The 10251-nt window shown below is 58.1% G+C and overlaps 1 protein-coding gene across 1 annotated transcript in view; it reads right to left on the bottom strand.

The window, feature by feature from the left end:
- ADORA1 (adenosine A1 receptor) overlaps positions 1-1339 on the bottom strand; it is a 28009-nt gene extending 26670 nt beyond the window's left edge. Inside the window, exons 1-2 of the mRNA XM_038162547.1 lie at positions 945-1339; positions 146-528 (exon numbers count right to left, since the gene is read on the bottom strand). Coding sequence (XP_038018475.1) covers positions 146-486 — 341 coding nt within the window. The 5' untranslated portion in view covers positions 487-528; positions 945-1339. The remainder of the gene's footprint in view (positions 1-145; positions 529-944) is intronic.
- Positions 1340-10251: the final 8912 nt, after the last annotated feature.

A 10251-nucleotide genomic window follows, 5' to 3' on the forward strand; every position in this document is an offset into this window, starting at 1 on the left:
CTGCCCCGGTTGCTGCTGCAGCCAGATGTGTCTGGGATGGCAGCGTGGAGGAAAGTCCTTTCTCCCAGTGTTTCCTCAAGAATTTGGGATTTCTTCACTCCCTTTTAACCTCCACAGCAGAGCTGGTTCTGACGCCTTTTCCTACCTGACAGGGATCTTCACCCGCAGGTACCGATCCACGGCGATGGCCAGAAGCGCCAGGATGGAGCTCTCCGTGAGGATGAGGACGGGACAGGCCACCATGAGGCAGGTGTAAAACTCCGTCTGGGGTCCGATGTTGATGATGATGGCCAGAGGGATGACCAGAGCCCCCACGGCCACGTCGGCCACCGCCAGCGAGACGATGAAGCAGAAGGTGGCATCCCGCAGTGCCTGGTTCATCTTCACAGCCCAGATGACCAAGATATTGCCCGGCACGGACACCAAAGCGATGAGCACTTCGATGGAGATGTAGGCAGCCTGGAAGGCTGAGATGGGGTGTGCCATGATGCTCCGGTCCGCCCCACTCCCGTGGGGGTCCTCGGTCACCTGCAAACGCACAGGGAGGCGGTGAGAGAGTGGCATCACTGACTGAGCTTCGAGCGGGATGGAGGCTGTGCGAGGGGGTGGAAAAAACCCCTCTCCCGACTGTGCCCTCCCCTGGGGCTCCAGGCCCCCCGCCCCTCCCCCCCCCGAGCTCATCCCGCACCCACCTCCATCCCGCACCCACCTCCATCCCGCACCCACCTCCATCCCGCAGCGCGACCGCTCCCGGCGCTGAAGAGGGAGCGGGAACCGCCGGTCAGTCCCGGGAGAGCGGCAGAGCCCTCCGCTCCTCGGGCTGCCCCGGGGCCCTCTGTCAGAGCGTTTCGGGGCTCCCCTGGCTGGATCCCCTCCCTGCTCTGAGCTGCCTCCGGCAGCCGCCCGAGTCCCAGCAGCCGCCGCCCGGTCCCGACTCCTCTCACCTTGTCCTGCAAATCCAGGGCTTGTTTTGGGGTGCTCTCACCCCCAGAGAGCCAGCGCTGTCCCCCCGCAGAGCGAGCCGGGGCTCATGCTGGGGCGGCCGGGGGAACCCTGCGGCCGCCGGGGACCGGGCTGGCCGCGGCCGCCGGGGCTGCGCTCGGTCCCCGGTGCCCGACACCGCTCGGCTCCCGCAGGCGCTGCCCCCTCCCCGCCGGAGCCGAAGCATCACATGGTGCAGCCTTCCAGCCTTTAAAGAGCGACTGACCCGATTCGGGGCTCGCCGGCACCGGGAAGGGCCGGGGGAGGGGGTGCGAGGGGGCCGGGCGGAGGCGGCAGGACCGGGCGGAGCGCGGAGAGGCGGCAGCGGGGGGAGCAGCGGAGCCAGTCCCAGCCCCAACGCCGCCGCCACGAGTCGGGCTCTGGATTTCACGCTAAAACCGGTTTTTGAGGTCGGGTGTGAGAAGAGGATCGGGACGGGGAGGGGAGGGGAGGGGGGAGGCAGAGCCTGAGCTGGGGTGGGCGAGGACCCGTCCCGTCCCCGACACGGGCAGCGCTGTTCGGGACTGTGCCTCAGGACGGCGTCGGGACCCCAAGTCAGACCCGAACGGCCCCAAGGAGCTCTGGTGCTCACCTGGGCTCTGGCTGGCACTGCCTCACCCAAAATCACTGCTGGGGTGGGCGGGGGTGAGACCCCGAAAGCACTCTTCATCCTCCCAGCTGCACCCGCCGGGCTGGAGGGGGGCTGTGTCCCTGGGGCAGGGGAAGGGTCTGTGCACACAAGGCGTGTGGAGGAATGCTGGCCCCGAACTGCTGCTGAGACTGGACCAGACACTCTTTTAGGTTCTAGGAGAAGTTTGGGGGAATATGGTCACCCCCCCAAATCCCCTCTCCGGGCCAAGCAGTACAGAGAAAATGGGTCTGGGGGCTCGATTTCACTGACGGAGTTGAACCCCCCAATCCCTCCAGGGACCTCCGGATATGCACCAGGCACCTGCAAAGTTCATCTTACATAAATTACTTCCCAGGAGTGCTGCTGGTTTATCCAAATGCTGCAAGGAACAGGACCTCTCACGTGGGGCAAGGGGACTCTGCCGACCCTCATCTGCACCTCTCCCAGTCCTTTCTCCCTCCTCTAGTGAGACTCAGGACTGGAGCTGTCCCCTGCTCTGCTCTGCCTCGTGAGAGATGTCCCAACCCTTGGATCTGCCCCTTGGACCTGCCCCTTGGGGCTGCCCCTCATCCCTCTCTTCATCAGAGCCTGCCCACCTCACAGCAGGGATGGGATCAGCTGTGGGACCATCCCAATCCAGGGCTGATTTTCCATCAGCTACTGTCCTATGGGGTGCCTGCTCTCCCCCTTGGGGAAGTGGCCAGCAAAGAGCTGGAGGTCTCAGCCTCCTAGGGCTGTCTGGGGACTGTGGTATTGTGCCACCTTTGGGCACTGGGCTGTGCCAGCAGCAGGGTGAGGTGAGCTTAGATTGGTCTGAATGATCTGTTTGCTGTGCAGAGAGAAAAATAAACTGAGGCTCGCGGGCTCCTGTAAGCACAGCACTATTTATGGAGCGTTGACATCCTGCAGCATCTCTTCACATCTCCTCCACTGCAGGGAAAAGTGATGCCCTGATGGCTGAGCATAAATCCAGAGGCAGGGGGTGGGATGGGGGTGCTCAGGATGGGCTACTGAGAGTGAAAAGAGCATTCCCAGAGAGCCCAAAACCCCTCACCCACTACCTTCCCAGGGGGAGTGTCCTTGTAATCAACCTCTGGCTGGGAGCAGGGCAGGAAAACCAGCAGGCTCCTCACGGGAGTGCAATGCGGAAGCAAACACAGCCAGGGCCCGGCCTAATTGTATGCAAATCGCCCAAACAGAGATTAAAACCACTCCTTTTCCTTTGTGGATTTGCAGTTTGTTCTCCCTCCCTGGATTTGTTTCCCTGAATGCCCAATTTTAGCAGCACCCCTAACCCCCCCATGTTATTCCAAAAATGATCTGCTGGCTGTGAACCTGCCAGAGGGGGTCCGAGCTCTCTCACCAGCCCGGGGCATGGGCAAAGGCTGCAGGAGGTGGATGACCAAATGGATACAGAGCCCGTTCCTGACAGAGAGGGATCATGAGCTCATTCTCCTGACACCAAGCTGGGGATGTTTCTGAAGAGTGTCAGGGATTCCTTAAAAACCCATGAAAAAGAATTCTCTGGTGAGCATCAAACACTGGGAAAGTTATTCAGGTCTTCCAGGCTCTTTCTGGGGGTTTTAAGGAGAAAATGTCCTGAGAGCTGCAATGGGTTGTGAAGATCCCAAAGTGTTGGATGAAGCTGCTACGGATAAATACCGCTGGCACACAGGGAGAGATGGGATGAAATGGGACAAACAAGGGCCATGGTGTGGCTTCCTGCACCAGCTCCTGTGAGCTAGGGACAGGGAGCAGCCTGTGGCCGTGGCAGGAGGGGACGATTGGTGTTTGGCTTGATGCCAGTGGGATGCACCCAAATCTGTGGCGTGTCGGGGCCAGTGATGAGGCCAAACCCTGACTGAACCCCCAGGGTCTGGCAGCAGCCAAGAAATGCTTTTCCAGGGAGACAAGTCAGGGCATGGGGAGCTCATTTCTGCCCATCTTTCTTCAGCTTTTCACTGGGGTGTGAGCTTCCCCCTCCTGCCTTAGTTTACCTGCACAAAGAGCAGCTCCATGGTGCCATTCTGGGCGATCAGGGCAGGAGAAGCTGAGGATTTCTCCACCTCTTCCATCATGGTGACCATCCCACAGCACTTCTGGTCATGGAAAGGGTCCTCTTAACTAGGAAAGTTAATTAGGAGTGTGGCTGATGCCAGCAGCACAGGGATGCGTGCTTGGAGGGCTGATGGCTCTGAGAGACATAAATTAGGACAAGTGCCCCCCCAGTGCCACGGTCTGATGAGTCCACACAGGATGGCACAAGGCAAAGAGAGAAGCAGCAAACAAAGGGAAACCCTGGACCTTTTCCAAGGATGCCTCCACTGTGTTGAGATGTTTTGGAGTGATGGTCGCCCTATGCTGTTGGGGCCACCAATCTGTGTGTGCCAATGACACAGAGCCCTGGGGACCTCACTCAGGACACAGCTGGTCTATGACTTGTGCTCAGTTTCTCTCCCATTTAATGGGATACACGACCCTGGGAAGCCATTTGGGGAGCAAGGAGCCCCAGACTTCTGTAGGGTGGTGCATCCCTATCTAGGCTTGGCAGGAGATGCTCAGCAGCAATGACACAGCACAGAAAATATCCCAGAAGGTAACTTAAATGTGCAAATCCCAGAGAGTAGGTGAAGGAAAGGCTATTTCCCTGTGGACTACCCATTCCCACGGAGCACATCCCACCCCTGTCACTCAGAGCAGGTTGGGAAGGGGGCTGGCAGTGCTATCAGTGCACTGAGGGACAAAATGAGTCCTGAGAGGTGCCTGTGAAGTGTCAGCCCCACGCTGGCATAAGGATGTGCCCCAGCTCCCTCTAGCCTGGGGAGATGCCACATCCACGATGCTGCAGATTCCCACAGCAGCCAAATGGGTCAGGCCCCACAAGGATCCCTGCCAGATGCCAGCCAGATGCTGCCCACAGGCAGCTGGGTCACTGTGCCGGATGCCTTGGAACAACAGGATATTGCCAGGCTTTTGTGCTGCCCTGTCAGGGAGGAATTGCTGAGACATCACTGGGTGGAAGAGAAAACTGATCCAAGCCCAGGAAGCTCTGGCAGCGCTGTCCCTGGCAGGGCAGTGGGGTAGGGCAGAGGTCTGTCCCAAGATCCACACCCCAGTCTGGGCCCTTTGCCTCCACACTGCTGCCTTTTCCTCACCACACCGGGGTTAATTTATTCCCTAGGGAGCCCTGGGAGTGTTATCGAGCCAGGCTGAGGGCCAGGAGCTATTCCTGCCACTGCTGCCAGCCGTCTCTGTGGAGCATGAGGGGGTTAGAGCTTTCCAATCCCTCCAAGCAGCTTTGAAGACGGTTCAAACCCTTTGCCCCCTCTCCAGGGCCACCCCTGGAACAAACCCAGCGCTGTTTGGCCTCTGGTTTCAGTTGCAGTAGCCCGTGGAAGGGCACGACTGTGGGGAGGGAGGGGGGAGCCCGGTGCTGTGAGGGCTCTGGAACACCCAGCTGTGATGACAGATCCTTCTGGGGCAAAGACTGGCGTGAAACAGCGACTGCTCAAGAAAGGGGAAAAAAAGGCTGTGAAGGACAAAAATGTAAAAGGAAAAATGTGAGTTCTGGTTTGCTACAATGGCTGAATGAAGGGAACTGCTTTCCTTGATGGATGTCAGAGATGCTAAAATGATTTTCTGATTGATCTTTGGGGAGATATTGGGGAGGGGATGAAGACCTGAGTGGGTGCTGTGGCTGGAAGAGCCCAGCTTCCCCCCCCCGACCTGGGCCTGTGATTCCCTGGGGACACCATAGGGGTGGTGGAAAATGAGGATTTGGGGTGTAGGAGAAAACCAGGATGAAGCAGTGACAGCCACAGTGGGAATGCCCAAAGAGGACTGGGCTGGGCTGTATGGATGGCTCTGAGTGAGGAGGGAGAGGTGGCAAAAAAGAAACCATGGTTGCTGCTCCCCAAGCCCGTATCTCTCACTTTAGCATTTTGTCCCATATTTCTATTTTTAAATTCCCTGCTTTTAGCTTCCAGCTGTCACTTACAGCTCTCGGGTTTGGTAAGGGAGCTTTTCCCCCCACTCAGGCTCTCACAGACTGTAACCATCTCACCACCCTCCAAGAAGAAAGCTCTTCTTCCACCTAGCCCCTGCAGCCTCTGAGCCCTGCACCCTGCTGCTGCCCAAATTATTGCCTTCCAACCAATTTAAGGCATTTCTTTTGTATCCAGAAATTAATTCAGGACAGCGATTCACTGAGTAGGTTCTCAGTGCTGTAGGAAAAGCTGTTCAAACCCTTCCCACATGCCTAAACCTGCAGATTCCTATGGAAGACGTGGAAAATTTCTTATCAGCACGGGGATCCGCCTCCTGCCCCGTTCCACTTCTCCTCTTCCATCTGAAATCGTTTCCCCCGCGGCCCCAGAGCGGCACAAACGCCGCTGGAGCAGTCCGAGCGCCGGCCAAAGCAGCGTCCCAGCCGGTCCCCGGGGAATGGCTCGTCCGGGACGGTGACGCTGCAGCGGGACATGTGACATCCCGCAGTGCCCCGGCAGCCGGGGCCATCGGGAGGACGTTCCCACAGCTGGGAGCCTTCCTCGGGAACGCGGGGCCAAGAAGTCCCTGCCGCGAGCTCTCCGTTGGACGCGGAGGCTGCTGCTGCCTGCCCACCGCCTCCTCGCAAGGCTTGGGGGATCCGGTGCCGGGCCTGGGGGGTCACCCAGCCTCACACGGCGGGCCCGGCAGCAATCTGTGCCCGGGACGACACTCGGCGCTGCCCCGGACCTGCTGCCGCACAGGCGCCGCTCGGCTCCGGGGGCTGGAGAGGAGGAAAATGGGGGGTCCATCAGCGCTGCACAGCCTGAGGGGCGTCAGCTGGGCGGCTGCAGTTTTGGGGGAGCTGACATCCTCCAGATTCTCTCCGAGCTCTGGGGGAGCAGAGGGTGAGGCGGGGGGAAATGCAGGCACCGCATACCCCTTGCTGGGAAAGGCTGGGAAAAGCCCCAGGCTGAAAGGCAGAGACCCCAGACGGGCGTTGTGAAGGCAGTAACCCCAAATTTCCTCTCCTCACCACAGAAGCAGCCCTTTCCATGGAAAAGCCTTGGCTGGAGCAGTGTTTGCCATCCACGTCCACCTCCTCCATCCAGGAGCAGGGAAGGACCCTCCCGATGTGTGCCCATGGCACCCACACCAGCTCACCCTTCCCAAAACACTACTAGGCAGCGGGAGCCGGGATGTTGCATCTCTGGGGATCCCCTGGGATTAAACAGGACCCAGGCACTGGAAACTGGGGAACTGGGAAGGAAGCCCAGGGTGCCCACCTGGGGACAAGGGAACTCCCCATTCCAGGGGCAACTGGGGCTCCCTGTTTCACATCCCTAAATAAATGCTTCTGAAAGGGCAGACACCAACGTGAACTCCCGTGGCTGAGGGGCTCCCCCCTACCCCAGCCATTGCACTTCCCAAAAGCAATTAAATCCATGGAGCCAAAGGGACCAGATGGGACACGGGCACTGGGAAAGAGCACCCCGTGAGGGACAGAATAAATAGAAAAAAAAACCAAAAAATTACAAATTAAATTAAATTATTATTAAATTAAATTAAAACAAAATACAAAAAATAATACCGATAATAATAACTATAATATAATAAGAGTAATAGTTGTATATTATATTAAATAATTATTAACGTTTGATTGTTTATTATTAATATTATTTATATTATTTTGTATTTCTGCTGCAGAAGAAATGGAGAAGGGAACCCCTCAAATCACACTCCTATCCCTCCCTAAGGGATGAAAACCAGCTGCTCCCCAAAACAGATTTGGGGGCAAATGTGTCTGCTTCAGCTGAGGCCAAAAATTCCTTCTCCAGAACAATTTCATCCACAAATGAGCAGAAAAATGCAAAGGAAGGTGTTTCTGGGGAGACCCTCCACTTTCCTGGAGCCTCTCCTTCCCCGATTAGGATGTTTTGGCCCAAAAGATGAATGAGGGATCTGGGACTGGAGCAGGAACTGCAGGAAGCCAATCCCTAGGAGTTATTTTCGGCCATCAGGCAGGAAAAGCACCTGTTGGGGTCATTACGCCGCGGGAAAAAACAAACCTCGAGATTTTCTCCCAAGAGAGGGTTGGAAATAAATAGCTGCGATCATCCTGGCTGGAGAACTGGATCTGGATACAAGGGAAACACCCCATGGTTTCCAAATCCTGGTCCCCCCCTCTCAGCCGCCAGGGGCCCCACCCTGGATCCTGGGGGAGAACGGCGGGTTCTCCCTAAAAACAGGGAGTTTCAAAGGCGTCTGAGATGTTGTTGGGCTCTGGCTTGAGGTGTGCATCCCTAAATCCGGGCTCGTCTTTGGATAACCGGGCTGTTGGTGCCCTCTCCCGTCCAGCTGTGGTGGCTGATGCCTCCTGCATCCCTCCTGCGATCCCTCCTCCATCCCTCCTCTGTCCCTCCCGCATCCCTCCTCCCTCCTTCTGCCGTTCCTCCTGCACGGAGCCGTAGACCTTGAACCTCCCAGGTCTCATGGGACCCTCGGGCGACCTGACCAAGGAACGGAGCGAGGGTTTCTCCTCGGTCACAACCTCGTGGTTCCACAATTTTGCCTTTCAAGGCATTTTTCCTAGCAAGCAGCCAGGGGTTGCATTTCCTCACTGGCTGAGATGGGCTGGGAGGAGCTCGATCCCCTGAAATGGGGCACGGGGAGCGCTCCAAAAAATACCTACCCCGTTTCTGTTCCCTACACCAAAACCCACCAGGCCTTCTCACCCCTCCCAACCCCCCAGCCCTTTCTCATCCTCCCGGCTCTCCTCCCCCCGCCTGAGCTCCAGCTCCATCGGCTCTTTGGGAGCAGGATATCCCCAGGGACCCCCACGGGGTGCAGCTCTGCTCGGCCCCGGGCCGGGATTCTCCTCCAGCCCCGGAGCGGCGACAGCTGGGAATGCGAGTGGGGGTCGGGGTTTGCTGAGGCTCGGCGCCCCGGACAGGGGGGAAATCGGGGAGGGGGGGCACGGAAAGCTCTGCCCCTGCCAGGGGAATTTTCAGGGTGAGGCCCCTCCGGAAGGGCTGGGGACCCCTCCCTGGGGACCGGCGCGTCTGGCATCACTGCTGGCATGTCAAGGGGGGGAGCTTGCTGACCCTTGTCCCCCGGGGAATCCCACGCTGAAGCCACAAAATCGTCACAATCCTCCCTCCCTGTCTCTCTGAGTTACCACAGGGTGCCCTTCATGGCGGGGAGAGGAGGCTGAGTGTCACCCCTCCTTGTGCCAAAATTTGCTGTCACTTGGGGTGGGAGCACAAAAATACAGGACTCACTGGTGTATGAAAGCTTGACATGAGCATCACAAGCTCTTTTCCTCTTCTCACCAGACCTTGGTCCTGCAGCATCAGCCCCGGTCAGACCATGGAGGGAAGGGAACATGCCCAGCACACAGGCTGATGGTCAGGACACCTGGCTGGCAGTTACCCAGATCCCTCCCCACCCTCCCTGCTGGTTCCAGGTATCCTGTGTCAGGGCTGTCCCCTACTGAGGGACACTGCTGCCCCTGCCAAGGGACACTGCTGTCCCCAGGTCCCATCCCTCATACCCTCCCCTGCCTGGACAGCTGTCCCTTCTTGGGGTCAAACAGCCGCCACATGTCACTGCTGAATCCCTCACATTCATGGGTCTTCCTCTGAACCCCCACCTGTCCTGCAGCTTGCTCCTGCCACAGTGTCCCACTCCAGGGAAAACAACCCCTTGTTGACAGCCCAAGTCCCCCCTGCTCCTCCCTTGGTGACACATGTGGGGACAGCCCGGCCGGTGCCACCCTGCAGGGGATGGAGCAGCCGGGGATGCCCTGGCCTGGTGGCAAGGGGGGGGTCCAGAAGGGAAACTTTACTGTGGGGTTCATTAGTGGGGGTCCTGCTGGGTGAATCCCTCCTCCAGCTGTAATGTGGGGCTAGGGACTGTGAAGGGGAAGGGTCATGTCCAGGCCATGGGGTTATGGAGCAAGGGAGCTATGGAAGGGCTGAAACACAGGAGGTTTAGGGCTGCAGTGGGGCACAGCATCCCCTGATCAGTGTGGGCAAGGAGGGAAGTCAGGGCAACCAGTGTGGTCCCTGGACTGGGAACCAGCAGACTCATGGGTCAGGGTATCTGGTTTTGTCCCCAAATGGGGAACCTGGTGGGTCAGAACACACAGGGTGATTGCAACAGATCACCCACTGAAATTCACAGACAGGGCCCAGTGGCTTGGTATGTTGGGGTAACCAGTATTGTCCCCAAATTGGGATCCAGTGGACTGGGGGCTACTCAGCCACCAGCACCTCTCTGGAGATTTGACCTGGGAGGGAGGTGAGGGATTGACAAAGACAGTTAATAACAAAAATAAAACTTCTCCAGACAAATTTTAGACCTCCATCATGATCCCTGATTTCCTGATGGGGAAACTGGGGCACCTGGAGTGCTGGGCAGTGAGGGGGCACCAAGGATGCTGAGCCCCATGGGGACCCAAGAGCTGCAGGAGCAGCTCTGTCCCACCAGGGAACTGAAGCTGGACCAGTTGGCACTTAAAGGGTGAGGGAGGGATTGTCTGCTGGTGCTGTCACCATTGCTGCCATCCCTGCTGGGACAGACAGCAGGACATCATCCCCCATTGCTCCCCACGGGCCGGACCCCAAACTAACCCCAAATCCCCAGCAGCACCA

Source organism: Motacilla alba, chromosome 26 (genome assembly GCF_015832195.1).
Source record: "Motacilla alba alba isolate MOTALB_02 chromosome 26, Motacilla_alba_V1.0_pri, whole genome shotgun sequence".
NCBI lineage: Eukaryota > Metazoa > Chordata > Aves > Passeriformes > Motacillidae > Motacilla > Motacilla alba.